This window comes from Salmo salar, chromosome ssa19 (genome assembly GCF_905237065.1).
Source record: "Salmo salar chromosome ssa19, Ssal_v3.1, whole genome shotgun sequence".
In the NCBI taxonomy this organism is placed as follows: Eukaryota; Metazoa; Chordata; class Actinopteri; order Salmoniformes; family Salmonidae; genus Salmo; species Salmo salar.
The window spans coordinates 72,897,151-72,917,909 of record NC_059460.1 but is presented as its reverse complement, the minus strand read 5'-3'; the positions used below and the strand labels follow the sequence as shown (position 1 = coordinate 72,917,909).

The window sequence follows — 20,759 nt, the reverse complement described above, 5'->3', positions numbered from 1 at the left end:
TTTCTTGAGTAAGGCAGCTCCAAAATGTAGTTGTTTCAGCCTAACTCAGTGCTTTCAGTGGTGGTGGGGAAAACCAGCAAAAAATACGGAGCGTTACACAGTGTTTGACTCAGTGTTCTGTCACTCATGGGGACACTACGTCACCGCCAAGTCTTATGGGTAGAGCAACAAAAAAAATTGCCCCTTGGGTTCTGCCATAGAGTTACATTAGAAGTGCCCATCCAAGAAGGCTCAAGGTCATTGGCCACAGATAGAATTACATCAAATCACGTTATACAGTTGAAGTTGGAAGTTTACATACACCTTAGCCAAATACATTTAAACTCAGTTTTTCACAATTCCTGACATTTAATCCTAGTAAAAATTCCCTGTCTTAGGTCAGTTAGGATCACCACTTTATTTTAATAATGTGAAATGTCAGATTAATAAGGAAGTGGATGGCTGCAAACGTTCTACTTTTAAACTTGGACAAAACAGAGATGCTTGTTCTAGGTCCCAAGAAACAAAGAGATATTCTGTTGAATCTGACAATTAATCTTGATGGTTGTACAGTCGTCTCAAATAAAACTGTGAAGGACCTCGGCGTTACTCTGGACCCTGATTTCTCTTTTGACAAACATATCAAGACTGTTTCAAGGACAGCTTTTTTCCATCTACGTAACATTGCAAAAATCTGAAACTTTCTGTCCAAAAATTATGCAGAAAAATGTATCCATGCTTTTGTTACTTCTAGGTTAGACTACTGCAATGCTCTACTTTCCGGCTACCCGGATAAAGCACTAAATAAACTTCAGTTAGTGCTAAATACGGCTGCTAGAATCCTGACTACAACCCCAAAATTGTATCATATTACTCCAGTGCTAGCCTCCCTACACTGGCTTCCTGTTAAGGCAAGGGCTGATTTCAAGGTTTTACTGCTAACCTACAAAGCATTACATGGGCTTGCTCCTACCTATCTTTCCGATTTGGTCCTGCCGTACATACCTACACGTACGCTACGGTCACAAGACGCAGGCCTCCTAATTGTCCCTAGAATTTCTAAGCAAACAGCTGGAGGCTGGGCTTTCTCCTATAGAGCTCCATTTTTATGGAATGGTCTGCCTACCCATGTGAGAGACGCAGACTCGGTCTCAACCTTTAAGTCTTTACTGAAGACTCATCTCTTCAGTAGGTCATATGATTGAGTGTAGTCTGGCCCAGGAGTGTGAAGGTGAACGGAAAGGCTCTGGAGCAACGAACCACCCTTGCTGTCTCTGCCTGGCTGGTTCCCCTCTCTCCACTGGGATTCTCTGCCTCTAACCCTATTACATGGGCTGAGTCACTGGCTTACAGGTGCTCTTCCATGTCGTCCCTAGGAGGGGTGCGTCACTTGAGTGGGTTGAGTCGCTGACGTGGTCTTCCTGTCAGGGTTGCCCCCCCCCCTTGGGTTGTGCCGTGGCGGAGATCTTTGTGGGCTATACTCGGCAGTCCCGTGTGGCTCAGTTGGTAGAGCATGGCGTTTGCAACGCCAGGGTTGTGGGTTCGATTCCCACGGGGGACCAGTACAGAAAAATAAAAAAGTATGGAATGTATGCATTCACAAATGTAAGTCACTCTGAATAAGAGTGTCTGCTAAATGACTTAAATGTAAAAAAAAATGTAAATGTTATATCCTGCCTGTTTGGCCCTGTCCGGGGGTATCATCGGATGGGGCACAGTGTCTCCTGTCTCAGCCTCCAGTATTTATGCTGCAGTAGTTTATGTGTCGGGGGGCTAGGGTCAGTCTGTTATATCTGGAGTATTTCTCCTGTCTTATTCGGTGTACTGTGTGAACTTAAGTATGCTCTCTCTAATTCTCTCTTTCTCTCTTTCTTTCTTTCTCTCGGAGGACCTGAGCCCTAGGACCATGCCTCAGGACTACCTGGCATGATGACTCCTTGCTGGCCCCAGTCCACCTGGCCGTGCTGCTGCTCCAGTTTCAACTGTTCTGCCAGCGGCTATGGAACCCTGACCTGTTCACCGGACGTGCTACCTGTCCCAGACCTGCTGTTTTCAACTCTCTAGAGACAGCAGGAGTGGTAGAGATACTCTCAATGATCGGCTATGAAAGCCAACTGACATTTACTCCTGAGGTGCTGACTTGTTGCACCCTCGACAACTACTGTGATTATTATTATTTGACCATGCTGGTCATTTAAGAACATTTGAACATCTTGGCCATGTTCTGTTATAATCTCCACCCGGCACAGCCAGAAGAGGACTGGCCACCCCTCATAGCTGTCACGTTTGTCGTAGTATAGGGATGACCAAGGCGCAGCGGGTTGCGTGCTCAACATCATTTTTATTGAAATAATGAGAACACGGAAAAACAAGAAAACAACAAAGGACAAACCGACAGTTTTACAGGCTATATCACAGCAGTGCAAAATCAACTACCCACAAAACCCCAGGTGAAAACAAGCTCCTTATATATGACTCTCAATCAGGAACAACGAAGTACCGCTGTTCCTGATCGAGAGCCACACAGACAACAAAGAAATACACAAACCAGAAAACCCTAGAAAACCAAAAACCAGAACATACACCCAATCCCCGGAACACATAAATATAACACCCCTCTACACTACACATAACCCCCGGACCACATAAAACAAATACCCTCTGCCACGTCCTGACCAAACTACAATAACAAATACTCCCTCTACTGGTCAGGAAGTGACATTACCCCCCCCCCAAAGGTGCATACCCCGAATGCACCTAAACAACAAAAAACAACAAAAAAATAAACCCTAACTAAAGGGAGGGAAGGGAGGGTGGCTGCCGTCAACGACGGCACCTGTGCTACACCCCCCCTCCCCAACCCTCCTATACTGGAGGTGGCTCAGGTTCTGGTCTACAGCCACCCCCTGATCAGTCCACCCCTGCAGAATGTTCAGGGCTGTAGCGCGTCTCTGGGGCCTCCGGACTGTGGGCCGACTCTAGAAGGTCCAGACTGTAGGCAGACTCACTCTGTTCCGGACCGTAGGCAGACTCCTTCGGTTCCGGGCTGTAGGCAGACTCGTTCGGCTCCGGACTGTAGGCAGACTCGCTCGGTTCCGGACCGTAGGTAGACTCACTTGGTTCCGGACGGTAGGCAGACTCACTCGGTTCTGAGCTGAAGGCAGACTCACTCGGTTCCGGGCCCTCTCGTTAGGTTCCGGACTGTAGGCTGTCTCACTTGGTTCCGAACTGTAGGCCGTCTTGCTCGGTTCCGGACTGTAGACCCATTCACACCTCTCCGAACTGGGGCCCGTCTCACTCGGTTCTGCACAGTGGGCCGGCTCCCTTGGTTCCGAACTGTAGGCCGACTCACTCGGTTCCGGGCTTGACACTCTTACCGGATACTCAGGACGGGGTACTGTTGTCGGATACTCTGGACGGGGCACTGTTGCCGAATACTCTGGACGGGGACTGTTGTCGGATACTCTGGACGGGGCACTGTCTCCGGACACTCTGGACGGGGCACTGTTGTCGGACACTCTGGACGAAGCACTGTCGTCGGAAGCTCGAGGCTAGGCTGACGCACTGGAAGCCTGATGCGTGGGGCTGGTAGTGGAAGTACCAGCCTGGGGACACGCACCTCAGGGCTAGTGCGGGGAGCAGGAATCGGCCGAGTAGTACTGGGATTACGCACTGGAAGCCTGATGCATGGTGCTGGTACTGGAAGTGCCAGTTTGGGGACACGCACCTCAGGGCTAGTGCGAGGAGCCGGAACAGGCTGAGTAGGACTGGGCTGAATCCCTGGAAGCTTGATGCGTGGTGCTGGTACTGGACGTGCCAGACTAGGGGTTCGCACCTCAGGGTCAGCACGAGAAGCAGGAACAGGAAACACCGGGCCATGGAGGCGCACAGGCGGTCTTGATCGCACCTTCTGCACAACCCGTCCTGGCTGAATGGAACTAGTAGCCCTGTACGAGCGGAGTGCTGGTACAGGGCGACCTGGGCTGTGCAGGGGCCTGATGGTTGCCGTGCGTAGAGTGGGCGTAGGGTAGCCTGGTCCTAGGAGGCGCACCGGCGACCAGACGCGCTGCGCAGGCATCCTCCTATCAGGCTGGATGCCCACTCTAGCACGGCATCTGCGAGGGGCTGGGATCACTCGCACTGGACTGTGCGTGCGTATGGGCGAGATCGTGCGCACTTCTGCAAAACTCGGCGCCCTCCACTCCATACGATCCTCCATATAAGCACGGGGAGCTGGCTTAAGGCTCACCCTTGGCCCAGCCAAACTACCCGTGTGCCCCCCCAAAAACATTTCATGGGGGTGCCTCTCATGCTTCTCCCTCAGGGCGTACATAGCCTTGTACCGACGCCTCACCGCCTTAGCTGCCTCTATTTCCTCCCGTGGGCGACGGTATTCCCCAGCCTGGTGCCAAGGTCCAGCCCCGTCCAGAATTTCTTCCCATGTCCATATAGAATTCCTCTTGCTCCTTACCCCGCTGCTTGGTCCTTTTTTGGTGGGTAGTTCTGTCACGTTTGTCGTAGTGTAGGGATGACCAAGGCGCAGCGGGTTGCGTGCTCAACATCATATTTATTGAAATAATGAGAACACGGAAAAACAAGAAAACAACGAAGGACAAACCGACAGTTTTACAGGCTATATCACAGCAGTGCAAAATCAACTACCCACAAAACCCCAGGTGAAAACAAGCTCCTTATATATGACTCTCAATCAGGAACAACGAAGTACAGCTGTTCCTGATCGAGAGCCACACAGACAACAAAGAAATACACAAACCAGAAAACCCTAGAAAACCAAAAACCAGAACATACACCCAAACCCCGGAACACATAAATATAACACCCCTCTACACTACACATAACCCCTGGACCACATAAAACAAATACCCTCTGCCACGTCCTAACCAAACTACAATAACAAATACTCCCTCTACTGGTCAGGACGTGACAATAGCCTGGTTCCTCTCTAGGTTTCTTCCTAGGTTTTGGCCTTTCTAGGGAGTTTTTCCTAGCCACCGTGCTTCTACACCTGCATTGCGTGCTGTTTGGGGTTTTAAGCTGGGTTTCGGTACAGCACTTTGATATATCAGCTGATGTAAGAAGGGCTATATAAATACATTTGATTTGATTTGATTTATTTCAGCTTTTATTTATTTCATCACATTCCCAGTGGGTCAGAAGTTTACATACACTCAATTAATATTTGGTAGCATTGCCTTTAAATTGTTAAACTTGGGTCAAACGTTTCGGGTAGCCTTCCACAAGCTTCCCACAATAAGTTGGGTGAATTTTGTCCCATTCATCCTGACAGAGCTGGTGTAACTGAGTCAGGTTTGTAGGCCTCCTTGCTTGCACACGCTTTTTCAGTTCTGCCCACAAACTTCCTATGGGATTGAGGTCAGGGCTTTGTGATGGCCACTCTAATACCTTGACTTTGTTGTCCTTAAGCCATTTTGCCACAACTTTGGAAGTATGCTTGGGGTGATTGTCCATTTGAAAAACCCATTTGTGACCAAGCTTTAACTTCCTGACTGATGTCTTGAGATGTTGCTTCAATATATCCACATAATTTTCCTACCTCATGATGCAATCTATTTTGTGAAGTGCACCTGTCCCTCCTGCAACAAAGCACCCACACAACATGATGCTGCCACCCCCGTGCTTCACAGTTGGGATGGTGTTCTTCGGCTTGCAAGCCTCCCCCTTTTTCCTCCAAACATAACGATGGTCATTATGGCCAAACAGTTCTGTTTTTATTTCATCAGACCAGAGGACATTTCTCCAAAAAGTATGATCTTTGTCCCCATGTGCAGTTGCAAACCATAGTCTGGCTTTTTTATGGCGGTTTTGGAGCAGTGGCTTCTTCCTTGCTGAGCGGCTTTTCATGTTATGTCAATATAAGACTTGTTTTACTGTGGATATAGATACTTTTGTACCTGTTTCCTCCAGCATCTTCACATGGTCCTTTGCTGTTGTTCTGGGATTGATTTGCACTTTTCGCACCAAAGTACGTTCATCTTTAGGAGACAGAATGCGTCTCCTTCCTGAGCGGTATAACGGCTGTGTGGTCCCATGGTGTTTATACTTGCGTACTATTGTTTTTACAGATGAACGTGGTACCTTGAGGCGTTTGGAAATTGCTCCCAAGGATAAATCAGACTTGTGGAGGTCTACAATTTTTTTTCTGAGGTCTGGCTGATTTATTTAGATTTTTCCATGATGTCAAGCAAGGAGGCACTGAGTTTAAATGTAGGCCTTGAAATTCATCCACAGGTACACCTCCAATTGACTCAAATGATGTCAATTAGCCTATCAGAAGCTACTAAAGCCGTGACATAATTTTCTGGAATTTTCCAAGCTGTTTAAAGGCACAGTCAACTTAGTGTATGTAAACTTCTGACCCACTGGAATTGTGATACAGTGAATTATAAGTGAAATAATCTGTCTGTAAGCAATTGTTGGAAAAATTACTTGTGTCATGCACAAAGTAGATGTCCTAACCGACTTGCCAAAACTATAGTTTGTTAACAAGAAATTTGTGGAGTGGTTGAAAAACAAGTTTTAATGACTCCAGCCTAAGTGTATGTAACTTCCGACTTCAACTGTATCTACAGTAGCTTTGATTGGACTGATCATGTCAACATCATACTTTCAAAATCTTAGCTAGCAAGCTAGCAGTCATCATCATGAATCAAGTCGACAATCTACTGGCAAATCCTTTTCAAACCTTGTCATATGAAGAGAAATTAGAGATTAAACATCTTGGTGCTCATCGGCCATTGGACATAAACATTATTCAACAATGAGGGGAAGGAAGCATTTCTGCAACTCCTCTAGTTATTTTCCGTGGTCATGCCAGAGGTGTCACTCCTGCTCCCGCTCTCCCTCTCTGGCGCTCGAGGGCGCCAGGCTGCCATTCATTGTGCATATCTCTCGACATCATTACGCGTAGCTGCACAATACTGGACTCACCTGGACTCCATTACTTTGTTGATTACCCCCACTATATCTGTTTGCTCCTCAGTTTGTTCCCTGTGTCCCTTATGATGCCGTTATTTTTCCCCTGTCCAGACGATGTTCCTGTTCTGTTTCATAGCCGTGTTTCATTAAATGTTCACTCCCTGTAACTGCTTCTCGTCTCCAGCGTCAAGCCTTACAAGAGGTGGATGTTTTGTACAACATAATGCAGAAACAAACCATTGATGCAGCAGAAATCACCGGAGCAATCAACAACTTCAAGGTGAACGTTCAAAACATTTGCGAGCAAACTAATGCACTGGCCAAAGGACATGTTGATGCCACTGAACCAAGGCAGAGAACTTAACACTGCACCCGTGATAAAGGAGACATGCGATACAATTGATGCTCATGTGCAAGAAAGGTTTTATGAAAGTGACCACTTAATTGCAGCAAAGTTGCTGGACAGCTCATTTTCCCCCCAGTAGGTACATTCCTTTCCGACTGCAGAACTCCAGTGTGCTACCAAGCTATGGCCTGTGGGCAACCAGGAGAAGCTGAAAACGGAGCTGTCCACCCGCATTATGAGCTGGACACTGGAAAGACAGCACTTTCTTTATTGAAATCACTCTACGAGAACAACCTGCAGGAGGCCTTGTCTGAGACGGTCTCTCTTCTCAAAATCATCATCACCACTCCGATGACAACCGCTGAGTCCCAGAGAAACTTTTCCACCCTTAAAAGGATAAAAACCTTTACACGCAACTCCATGGGCCAGAAAATGTTAAATGCATTAGCATGCTTTCAATCCAGAATGACTCATCCAGAGAATGCCAGACTTTGATGACAAAGTAGTTGAGACATTTACCCACAAGAAGGACCGCCGCGCCAACTTCCTATTCAAGTGAGCACAACACAACAATGGTGAGTCCATAAATATGTCTGGTATGCTGCTGCATAAGTGATGCAATATGCCAGGGAGATATGTATACTGTAGCTAAGAAAGAAATACTAAGTGTATTTTGCATAGTAAGCAGTTAGTAGCCTGTCTCTCACCCTTAGAATGTGGTCCTTTCCCTCTTAGAACTTACCTTACTGTTCTGACTTGGTATTGGTATTTTTGGTATTTTATTAGGATCCCCATTAGCTGTTGCAAAAGCAGCAGCTACTTTTCCTCGGGTCCACACAAAACATGAAACATGACATAATACAGAACATTAAGAGACAAGAACAGCTCCACTTGGTGATGCATACAGTATGTAGCCTATAGCTTGCTTTAGAGAAATGTCATCATCGAATATTGCAATAGCTTTCATTGCCTGCTTACCTGCCCCCTTTGTAAGAGCTTTCGTTGTCTGCTTATGTTCCCCTGTTAATTTAGCCTACTGTTCGGCCTTGGTGTAAAGGGAGAGTACTGTAAGAACGGCCCATGTTCTGAATTATGTCGCTGTCCATTTCTAAATTGCTGAATGTGTCCAGTTTGTTTTATCCTGTAGTATTTTAGTAATTTGACTTCTAAAACAATAAATCTCAATCCATATCAGATATTTGTCAGGGAAAATATGTTTGAAAAATTAATTCTGAACCTGGTAGTGCACATGTAGCCTAAAGCCTGTTTTAGATAAATGTAATGATTGAATATTGTAAGAGCTTTCATTGTCTGCTTATGTGCCCCTGTTATTTATCTTACAGTTCTGACTTGGTGTACAGGGAGAATACTGTAAGAACGGCCCATGTTCTGAATTATGTCTCTGTCAATTTCAAAAGTGCTTAACAAATAGGCAGCATATAGGCTACATCTGTCTCAGCTCGCTCATGTCTTAATCAAAATTATGGCTTGCCTCTTAACCGCTTATCGTTATATATGCCATTGTCATAGTTTGTACATCTGCATTGTTTTATTGCTCATATAGGTCTATTTCATTATTATCTTGTTAATAATTTTAGGCAATGTTAGAATGATGCATTTATTTGTTTATTTAAGCAAGTCAGCCATAAGCTCCACTCTCAGGACAGCTTGATGTAGACCCTAAACGTGTGTGGGCACCGTTTGTCACAGTTGTAGTGTATTTAATGTCTTGTTTAGAGTTGTGTAGGGGCTTTACTGGCATGCATCTAAAAAAAATTGGTTGTTTGCCCCACCAAGATTGACGTGCTAAAATCGCCAATGGTATTATTAACTGTCATTCATTTATTTTTGTGTTTATTCATGCATCATTTATTGTTTTTCTAGCCTGCTTTATCAAACATTACTTTTGTATTTAATTGGCATACAGCGGTGTGAGGGTATTCTTTTTGCCTTATTGTAATTCTTCATCACACTTAAATTCAACTGTACGATCAGCTTCTTTTGTGGTTGTTTTCCCCAGGCCTTTTACCAACGCATCGCCATGGCATTCAAGGTTCACCGTGCATCAACTATGAATGAATGCCATTATGTGACTTTGTTGTAAAGATTGATCATATCAAATATGCAAGCATGTTCTGCTTCTGCCACTCATCCATCGTTCAGTCTTCTACTTGCTTATTAAAGAAAGCCACTATTGTGCTCAGGGATGAGTGTGTCTGTCACGTCCTGACCATAGTAAGTTGTTCTTTTCTATGGTAGAGTAGGTCAGGGCGTGACAGGGGGTGTTTGTCTGTTTTTTGTATTTCTAAGTTCAGTTTCTAGTTTTGTATTTCTAGGTGGGTTTTTGTTTGGCATGACCTCCAATTAGAGGCAGCCGGTTGTCGTTGTCTCTAATTGGAGTTCATATTTAAGTTGATGTTTGTCCCACCTTTTTTTGTGGGTGACTATATTTTGTGAGTAGTGTTTGTTCCTCCTGCGTCACGGTTTGTTGTTTTTGTCCTTCAGTTTATTTTTTGTATTGCATTTAGTTTCACAGTTTAATAAATATGTGGAACGAAACAGACGCTGCATTTTGGTCCAATCATTCAAACAGCCGTGACAGTGTCAATATAACAGTCAGTCGTTTTCATAAATAATCTCAGTGTTAAACCCTTTTTACAACAGCCCCAATACATTTCATGGACATCATTTTTCATGGCTGGTATGTTTGTGTGAATGTGATGTGACAGTAGTCACTATCCATACATTTTTTTTATTTATTAAATACCCACTGGGCATCAACTGGTTGAATCAATGTTGTTTCCACGTCATTTCAACAAAATAAATGCGATGACGTTGAATCAACATCGGGGAAAAATTATTGGATTTGCAAAAAGTCAATGTAAGGACTTTTTTTTTTTAACCAACTTTGAACCTATATCCAATGACAGGGTAACATTTTTTGTTGATTTCAAGTTTGTTGACAACTCAACCAAATTGAAATCAAAACTAAATATTGAAATGATGTCTGTGCCCAGTGGAGAAACTATCATGACCTTTTGTTCATAATATACGTTATGGTTTATGGTAGGCCTATGCTTCTATCCACATTTTTAACAACAACATTCATTGGTTTTGGTCAAGCTGGTGTGGCTTTCTGCTGTCTTTCATTTTAACTCCGTTTTTGTTAATAGCGTTTACATATTTTGGAACAGATTTCAGAAGTGTGAGAAAATGGTGAACAAAATCATGGTACAGTTAGTATTCTCTATAATAACACCTAAAAGCAAGAGATCGCTATGTGTACAGGTAAGATCAGGGATATTGTCTCTGCATATTGAAACAGGTGTCATGTGGAGCGGAACAGGTGAACCCAAGAGCAGACTCAGACGAGGAGACTGGGATGAGGTAACCAAGGTATTTATTGAAACATGGCAAAGATGAGGTGCAGGCCAGGGGAAGCTCGGGCCTGTTGCGGAGGCTGAGGCTGGAGCGAGGGGAGTTTGGACTGGGTAAGCAGGTCCGGAGAGAAATCCAAGGATGCAGTGGAGTGAGGGGGTCCAGGACAGAGTAGCAGGACTGACGAGACGTGGGACTGGAGACAGGGGCCAAAGTTAGAGCGGGCAGAACTGTAGCGGTGAGGAAAACAACATCAGGCAAGGGAAACCAGGCATAACACGAAAACAGGATCTAAGCAGGAACAAATGGCAAACAAATGCAGACTGACTGAGCAGAGGTTATGATCTGGCAGCGTGGAAGTGGCAGGGCTGAGTACTTGTAGAGGTCTTGATTATGGAAAAGGTTTCAGCTGGTGGGGATCTGCTCTGCCACCAGCACACCTGTCTCCACCCACACAATCACACACACACACAGAGGAAGAGGGAGAGAGCACTGGGGAGTGGCGGCAGGTTAGGAGACACAGGATGAGAAGTAGAGGGCGTGGCAGGAGCAAATGTAACAACAGGTCGGTATTGTGGTGAAATGGAAGAGGAAAGCCTATGTAACTATTGTGACCTCGAAGAAATAGAGAATGAAACTAATTTTATCCTTTCTACCACGATATATTCTTGTTCTTACTCCATAAAGCATACCCACACACCAACTCGTAGCATGCGCCCCAGCAGGTATATCTCACTGGTCACCCCCAAAGCCAATTCCTCCTTTGGCCGCCTTTCCTTCCAGTTATCTGCTGCCAATGACTGGAACGAACTGCAAACATTTCTGAAGCTGGAGACTCATATCTCCCTCACTAGCTTTAAGCACCAGCTGTCAGAGCAGCTCACAGATCACTGCACCTGTACATAGCCCATCTGTAAACAGCCCATCGATCTACCTCATTCCCATACTGTATTTATTCATTTATCTTGCTCCTTTGCACCCCAGTATCTCTACTGGCACATTCATCTTCTGCACATCTACCATTCCAGTGTCTAATTGCTATATTGTAATTACTTTGCCACCATGGCCTATTTATTGCCTTAACTTACCTCATTTGCACTCACTGTATATAGACTTTTTGTTTTCTTTTGTTCTACTGTATTATTGACTGTATGTTTTGTTTATTCCATGTGTAACTCTGTGTTGTTGTATGTGTCGAATTGCTACGCTTTATCTTGGCCAGGTCGCAGTTGCAAATGAGAACTTGTTCTCAACTAGCCTACCTGGTTAAATAAAGGTGAAATAAATTTTAAATAAGTTATACCCTGGCATTATGTGGTTGAGTGATGAGGAGAAAGGGGTCAATCTCTGGATTATTAGTGCTATTGCTAAGGACCAGTATCCTCCTACACCTCATTTAACTTTTCTACACCGGGGGGTTATTAGGTGGATTGGGCAAGGGGTAAGTGTGAGACATTTTTTTTGACACTGCAAAGTTCTGGAAGAAGAATTATGGTGTAGCCTGCATGGCCTGGGATTGTGCCTGTCCCGGATGCATAGTGTTGAATGAGGGGTCTGTCTGGGGAGTGAGTGCAGGGGTGACGTGCGGACTGAAGGACGGGTGAGGTTTGCACACGCCTGCTGTGACGGGGTCGGCAGCTCTCGACCAGCAGCCCTCATGCCACTCATCAACAACAAAGTGGGTGACGATGGCACTACCAGCTCAAAGAACCTGGAAAAGGGGAAGGCTCTTATCGACTCACTCATAAAGGAGAGATGCTCAGGACGGCTGATTGGATCATATTTATTACAGTCATTTATCTCAAGGAATTATTTGGTATAACATATCAAAACATCAGATTTTATAGTCTACTGTTGAGTGATTGTTTTTCTATAAAGTACCTGTGCTCAATAACTCTGTCCTTAACTCTTCCCACAAAGGGATCAGTCTACTTATCTGCTGAGTAAATGGTGATGATAGGCTATACTTATGGAAAATTAATATTCAGAAAAAACTAACGCATATAATATAAATGTTTAAGGGTTTTGTCTGTTGTGCCCATATGAAATAAGTCATAAGTCTGTGTAGCCAACTATTTACTGTTTATATTCAGTATGTAATTGCTTCATACATACATGAATATGCAGAAATCTATTCTCCTAAACTATGACCCTTATCGTTATCAATACCAATATCTTGACTATTTGAATGATGACATGATATATAAATACTTAAAGAATATATGCGTGGATATAAGTGTGTAGTTCCGGTGCCTATTTTACATCTTGTATAAAGATGTCAGGCACTTACAAACAAATGACCAACACAAAAAAAAACTGCTTTCACCCTGTGGGTCAAAAAGCACTTTCCCTGAAAATATGTTTCTTATAGTTCAGCACATTACTAGGTCTATAACAGCAGGTTTAATGCATTACTAGGTCTATAACAGCAGATTTAATGCATTACTAGGTCTATAACAGCAGCTTTAATGCATTATTAGTTCTACTATAAGAGTATCTTTAATGCATTACTAGGTCTATAACAGCAGCTTCAGTGCATTACCTGGTCTACTAAGAGCCGCTTTGTAGGGAAATGGTGCGTGGGAGGGTCAGCAACCAAGATTCCTTTCTTTATAAAATAGATCAAATGATAACATTATTGCAGAATGTTTTATTTCATTCTATTAGATCTGATAATTATTAGGCACTTTCCTTAGGTTGCTAAGACCTTTATGGATAAAGATTGTAGTTTAGCCAAGCAATACTGTATGTTAAGTTATTGTGAGAAAGGTAATATGTTGTCACAACTTCCGCCGGAGTCGGTCCCTCTCCTTGTTCGAGTGGCGCTCGGCGGTCAACGTCACGAAACCCTCTGGTTTCCCCTCATGTTTGTGTGCGTGTTTGTTCTATTGTTCAGGCTGTTACTGACAGCTGGTATTTTGTTGCCGGGTTTTGATATTACGCCCGTTTATTTCGTGGTACTGGTATTTTTCCCGCACCGTAGTATTGTGTTTATACTGGTGTTATCTTGTATTAAATGCCTTGACCACGCATCTCAGCTCTCCTGCACCTGACTCCTTTCACCAGTTACCCACAGCCTTGACATATGTCCTATAACAGTGGTTCCCAAACTCTTTATAGTCCTGTACCCCTTCAAACATTCAACTTCCAGCTGCATACCCCCTCTAGCACCAGGGTCAGCGCACTCTCAGATGTTGTTTTTTGCCATCATTGTAAGCCTGCACAACACACACTATACGATACATTTATTAAACATAAGAATGAGTGTGAGTTTTTGTCACAACCCGGCTCGTGGGAAGTGACAAAGAGCTCTTATAGGACCAGGGCACAAATAATAATATAATAATAATAAATAATTTTGCTCTTTACTTAACCATCTTGCATATAAAACCTTATTTGTTAATTGAAAATTGTGAATAACTCACCACAGGTTAATGGGAAGGGTGTGCTTGAAAGGATACACATAACTCTGCAATGTTGGGTTGTAATGGAGAGAGTCTCAGTCTTAAATAATTTTCCACACACAGTCTGTGCCTGTATTTAGTTTTCAAGCTAGTGAGGGCCGAGAATCCACTCTCACATAGGTATGTGGTTGCAAAGGGCATCAGTGTCTTAACAGCGCGATTTGCCAAGGCAGGATACTCTGAGCACAGCACAATCCAGAAATCTGGCAGTGGCTTCTGATTAAATTACATTTTCACAGAACCGCTTGTGTGTTGTCCTTGTTAATGCAGAAAGAGAAGATCTTCAACTTCTTAATCATAGCCTCAATTTTATCCCGCACATTGAATATAGTTGCAGAGAGTTCCTGTAATCCTAGATTCAGATCATTCAGGCAAGAAAAAACATCACCCAGATAGGCCAGTCGTGTGAAAAACTCGTCATCATTCAAGCGGTCCGGCAAGTGAAAATGATGGTCAGTAAAGAAAACTTTAAGCTTGTCTCTCAATTTAAAAAAAACATGTGAATACTTTGCCCCTTGATAACCAGTGTATTTCTGTATGTTGTATAAGCGTTACATTTACATTTACGTAATTTAGCAGACGCTCTTATCCAGAGCGACTTACAGTAGTGAATGCATACATTTCATTTCATTCATTTTTTTTCCCTTCTGCCCATAGCATTGCATAGCGCAGAAAATACACAAGAGTTCCCAGGCCTTGCTTTAACAAAGTTAACCCTTTTCACTGTAGTGTCCAAAATGTATTTCAAGCTGTCAGGCATTCCCTTGGCAGCAAGAGCATCTCGGTGGATGCTGCAGTGTACCCAAGTGGCATCGGGAGCAACTGCTTGCACGCGTGTTACAACTCCACAATGTCTCCCTGTCATGGCTTTTGCGCCATCAGTACAGATACCAACACATCTTGACCACCAAAGTCCATTTGATGTCACAAAGCTGTCCAGTACTTTAAAAATATCCTCTCGTGTTGTCCTGGTTTCCAGAAGAGGATGTCTTCCTTAATTGATCCCCCATAAACGTAACGGACATACCAGGAGCTGTGCCAGGCCTGCCACCTCTGTTGACTCATCCAGCTGTAACGCATAGAATTCACTGGCTTGTATGCGAAACAGTAATTGTTTCAAACATCTTCTGCCATGTCACTGATGCGTTGTGAAACTGTTGTTTGATGAAGGCATTGTCTGTATAGTTTTTTGGGCCTTTTTGGGGCCTTGCCTGTCCTAGCCACTTGGTAGCTCACCATATAAGATGCTTCTAGCCCATTCTTATTAATGGTATCTGTTGCTATTATATTATATTATCTTACTATTCAAAAGTCATCTTAATTGTCTCTCAAACTCCCGTGGCTTATTTTTCAAATTGGCATGTTTTGTTTCTAAATGTCTGCACAAGAGTGAAGGTTTCATCGAGTTGTGAGATAGTACTTTTGCACATATAACACTGTGGCTGAGGAAAGGCACTTCTCTCAATATAAGTGAACTCCAAATGAATGTAGTTCTTATCATATTTGCGCCTCTTCGATGGTCCAACGTCCCTGTCTGTTGTTCGGTGCTTTCCCGGGTAAGTTTGGGAATACCTGTCCTATACCCTATACTTTAAGGATGGAAAATCTAAAGTTTATTTGGAACTCATTATATTGACCTCAGGATGTTAAGTAATACAGGGATTGCATTAATACCTTGTTATAATGGATACAGACTAACACAAAATACTAACCCAATACACATTTGTTTGTTTACCATATGCTCATTGTTTATTTGGAACATTACAGTAAATCATTTACCATGTTCAGTCTTGCAATGAAACAGTACAAGAATGTAATTTTCACCTAAAGCAGAACATGTGTGTGTAATTGAAGAGTTACAGAGTGCCAGAAATGCACAGTGCGGTAGTAGGTTTACCTTTGCTGCACACCTGCAACTCTCCCATCCACAGCCTGTCAAATGTCCAATCCATCTCTACCTACCTGACTAGACTAGCCCCCTATACAAGGTCCTTAGGTTTATCCAAAAATAGATCTATGGCAATCAGATTATTAGCCATAGCTGTAATACATGATAATCTTCCAGGCTAAACTCCAAAGTCTTATTAATAACCACCCGTATCATGATTTGGATCAATGAAACTGCGTCATACTTTGTTACAATCTGTCTAACCTGGTGTCGGGCTTCGAGTTAGTTAGGAGATTCTGATTCTTTTCAGAGTTACATTAGGTAACTAATAATGACCTCAACGTGTAGTTGTTATTTAAAAAATGTTCAGCTTTGGTTATCGCAAATAGAGAAATTGTTGTTATTTAAAAAATGTTCAGCTTTGGTTATCGCAAATAGAGAAATTGTTGTTATTGTTATTTAAAAAATGTTCAGCTTTGGTTATCGCAAATAGAGAAATTGTTGTTATTGTTATTTAAAAAATGTTCAGCTTTGGTTATCGCAAATAGAGAAATTGTTGTTATTGTTATTTAAAAAATGTTCAGCTTTGGTTATCGCAAATAGAGAAATTGTTGGGGGGGGGGGGGTTAGAAGGATTACTTTATCCTATCCTAGGTATTCCTTAAAGAGGTGGGGTTTCAGGTGTCTCCGGAAGATGGTGATTGACTCCGCTGTCCTGGCATCGTGAGGGAGCTTGTTCCACCATTGGGGTGCCAGAGCAGCGAACAGTTTTGACTGGGCTGAGCGGGAACTGTGCTTCCTCAGAGGTAGGGGGGCCAGCAGGCCAGAGGTGGATGAACGCAGTGCCCTTGTTTGGGTGTAGAGCCTGCTCAGAGCCTGAAGGTATGGAGGTGCCGTTCCCTTCACAGCTCCGTAGGCAATCACCATGGTCTTGTAGCGGATGCGAGCTTCAACTGGAAGCCAGTGGAGGAGCGGAGGAGCGGGGTGACGTGAGAGAACTTGGGAAGGTTGAACACCAGACGGGCTGCGGCGTTCTGGATGAGTTGTAGGGGTTTAATGGCACAGGCAGGGAGCCCAGCCAACAGCGAGTTGCAGTAATCCAGACGGGAGATGGACCTGCGCCGCTTCCTGTGTGAGGCAGGGTCGTACTCTGCGAATGTTGTAGAGCATGAACCTACAGGATCGGGTCACCGCCTTGATGTTAGTGGAGAACGACAGGGTGTTGTCCAGGATCACGCCAAGGTTCTTAGCACTCTGGGAGGAGGACACAAGGGAGTTGTCAACCGTGATGGCGAGATCATGGAACGGGCAGTCCTTCCCCGGGAGGAAGAGCAGCTCCGTCTTGCCGAGGTTCAGCTTGAGGTGGTGATCCGTCATCCACACTGATATGTCTGACAGACATGCAGAGATGCGATTCGCCGCCTGGTTATCAGAAGGGGGAAAGGAGAAGATTAATTGTGTGTCGTCTGCATAGCAATTTTCACACGTCTGAGAGGGAGATGAATAGTTGCTGAACCAATGGTTGCTGACATAGTCCTCTAAAATATGCTAATTTACCCGGAACATTGTGTCGAGGACAACTAATGAACTATCATGTTCCAGGCATTACTACTGGCCTAAATGTGCTAGTAGAGCTCAGGGAGAAATCACAGACATGATAGCATACATTCAAATTAGATCATTTATTTAAAGTCACAGTTCAGAATTTGTGTTTGAGATGAACGGTAGCCCAGCCTCTAAAGCTGGGGGATAAGGTTGGATAAATGTGTGGGAGGGAGAGAGAGGGAGTTGGAGAAGTGAATTGTTTACCGGTATTTAATAGTAGTTTCTGGCTAAGCTTTACTGGGCTGGCTACTTTTTTGTTGTTGCAACCAGAGAAGATATACATACAGCTTGTTTCAGGTTCCAAGCTGAAACCCTCATACTTTCACACAATCCATGTTCCCACTGTCACTTGTAATCTCCCCCACACCACAAAAGGTTTGTAAATCCATACATGTAACCTAAGACCATATGCAGACCAGTGGTGTTTACAAAACATAGTTGTGTCAGCAGCAGATCTTAACAAAAACAATAATTCACCCCCATTTCCCCGCTATCTCGTACAGTCCTGGCTACAATAATGTATTGCTCTTATCATCTATTCCTATTCTCGCAAATCTAGACAATACAAAAATATTTTGTCTAATCAGTCAACCCTTTTCACACTACTGAGCCTTGCTGAGCTGTGCTGCACTCACTGGCCTGGTTGCACATCCACCATAGCTGTTGGAACAATGATAAGATGAGATGAAAATAACATAAAAAATCTGAGCCAGCACAGTGCGATTAGGGTTGGCAAAATACTATTTAAATGGTGACCTCTTCTGTAAATGTTTCATGTCCAATAGGTTGTGGCATGTTACCACCAGCTGGCCTCATGTGTGGGTGGGTGCACGGACAACTTGCATTTGCACGCTGAGCTGCGGCCAATGCGGGAGAGGGCCCTGAAGTTAGCGGTGGCCAGCCATCACCACCTCGCAGCAAGGCTACGGGATAACGCACTGCCCCAGGAGGAAAGACAGGAGATGGCTATGGGATAACGCACTGCCCCAGGAGGAAAGAGAGGAGATACTACGGGATAACGCACTGCCCCAGGAGGAAAGAGAGGAGATACTACAGGATAACGCACTGCCCCAGGAGGAAAGACAGGAAATGGCTACGGGATAACACACAGCCCCAGGAGGAAAGACAGGAGATGCTACGGGATAACGCACTGCCCCAGGAGGAAAGACAGGAGATACTACGGGATAACGCACTGCCCCAGGAGGAAAGACAGGAGATGGCTACGGGATAACGCACTGCCCCAAAAGGAGAAACAGGAGATGGCTATGGGATAACACACAGCCCCAGGAGGAGAGACAGGAGATGGCTACGGGATAACACACTGCCCCAGGAGGAGAGACAGGAGATGCTACGGGATAACGCACTGCCCCAGGAGGAGAGACAGGAGATGGCTAAGATGGCTACGGGATAACACACTGCCCCAGGAGGAGAGACAGGAGATGGCTACGGGATAACACACTGCCCCAGGAGGAGAGACAGGAGATGGCTAAGATGGCTACGGGATAACACACTGCCCCAGGAGGAGAGACAGGAGATGGCTACGGGATAAGACACTACCACAGGAGGGGAGACAGGAGATGGCTCAGATGGCTACGGGATAACACACTGCCCCAGGAGGAGAGACAGGAGATAGCTACGGGATGAGATACTACCCCGGGAGGTGAGACAGAAGAGCTACGGGATAAGACACTATCCCAGGAGGTGAGACAGGAGATGGCTAGGGAATAACACACTATCCCAGGAGGAGAGACAGGAGATGGCTATGGGATATGGAGCTTCTTTGGGTGGCCTTCACCTCCAGCCTGGAACTCCTCCATGCAGACATGTGCAAAGTCTTTACCATGGGTTCCAACTTCTCCCTGGTCAATAACAATGCCTTAGTGAAGACTGGCATACAACGTAGGGAAGTGTCACTGTCAGAGGGGCAATTTTTATATTGTTTTCCACACAGGGCCGGCTCCAGGCAGAGCGACATAAGCAGTCGCTTAGGGCCCCTGGCCGCTAGCGAGGCCTCAACTTTTGAGAGTTAGCATAGTAGAATACACATGTACAATTTCTAAATTTGGTTGTGCATCAGCAATTTTTCTCTTATATCAGTCACTGACAGTCACTCAATTAGCCATGTCAGCTAACCATTTTTAGATTGGTAAGTTAGTCTAGCCAGCTATCTAAACTTTTTAGTAATCATGACCGAATAGGCACACAAAGCACATGCACAGGGCCCCTGACCTCCATTGATTTTGTTTGTCACTCTCACTCAGATATCATTAATATGGCATATGCCATGGCAAAATGTGTAGAATTGCAGGAAATTAGCTTAAATAATGCAACAACAAAAAATCTTTGCCCCATGGCAAAATGAGTAGAATTGCATGAAACATGCTTTAAAACTGCAACATTTTCTCATCACCCCATGGCTAAATGTGTGGAATTGCAGGAAATTAACTTTAAACATGACATTTATCTCTCTGCCATCAAGAGGGGGGCCACTAAAATGTCTTGTCCTCAAGGTGGGGGAGGGGCCTCCAACCAAATCTCGCTGAGGGCCCCCAAAAGGCAAGAGCCAGCCCTGTTTCCACACTAGCCAATGCTAAGCTGCAGCTAAGTAAAGAAAAACACAGGTCGATGTTGATTGTCATGAGTCTTGCCCTGGAGGCATAGCTTAGCGGTTTATGCTAGATGGCCAGCTGCAAAGTCAAAATTCATGAAAACAGAAATTAGTTTTTTGGTCTTAATTTAAGATTAGACATTAGGGTTAGCAGTGTGGTTAAGGTTAGAGTTAAAATCAGATTTTACAACTTTGTGGTTGTGCCAGCTTGTGACCACTCTGCAGACCTGCCTGCATCTTTAGCTCTATGGGGTATTCAAACATCACCCCAAGAGGTCCAAAGTAGGCTATTGCTCGTTTTCCAGGTCCCAGGTCTAAATCAGTCCCCGACTAGAGAGGAATAAAGAAAAAATGCAGTGTAACTGGCTATGAGGTCCATACAATGCCTCCTGAAAGTTATTAGACCCCTTGACTTTTTCCACATTTTGTTAGGTTGCAGCCTTATTCTAAAATTGATTAAATTGTATTTTTTTTCCTGATCAATCTACACACAATACCCCATAATGACGAAGCAAAAATGTTTTTTTTTTTTAA

At 44.3% G+C, this 20,759-nt stretch overlaps 1 protein-coding gene across 1 annotated transcript; it reads left to right on the top strand.

Annotated features, from left to right (window-relative positions):
- Positions 1-12,317: 12,317 nt before the first annotated feature.
- rgs9bp (regulator of G protein signaling 9 binding protein) lies at positions 12,318-19,647 on the top strand. Its single transcript, XM_045701944.1, has 3 exons — positions 12,318-12,408; positions 18,401-18,579; positions 19,369-19,647. Exons 1-3 carry the CDS (start codon positions 12,318-12,320, stop codon positions 19,645-19,647), a joined length of 549 nt encoding a protein of 182 aa, XP_045557900.1.
- The last annotated feature ends 1,112 nt before the right edge of the window (positions 19,648-20,759 follow it).

Excerpts from the sequence above, each read along its gene's own strand:
- rgs9bp (XM_045701944.1), top strand. The coding sequence starts at position 12,318 with ATGCCACTCATCAACAACAAAGTGGGTGACGATGGCACTACCAGCTCA. Across the intron at positions 12,409-18,400 it reads TCTTATCGACTCACTCATAA|AGGTTGTGGCATGTTACCAC; the intron begins AGGAGAGATGCT and ends TTCATGTCCAAT. Across the intron at positions 18,580-19,368 it reads CCCAGGAGGAAAGACAGGAG|AGGAGATGGCTATGGGATAT; the intron begins ATGGCTATGGGA and ends AGGAGGAGAGAC.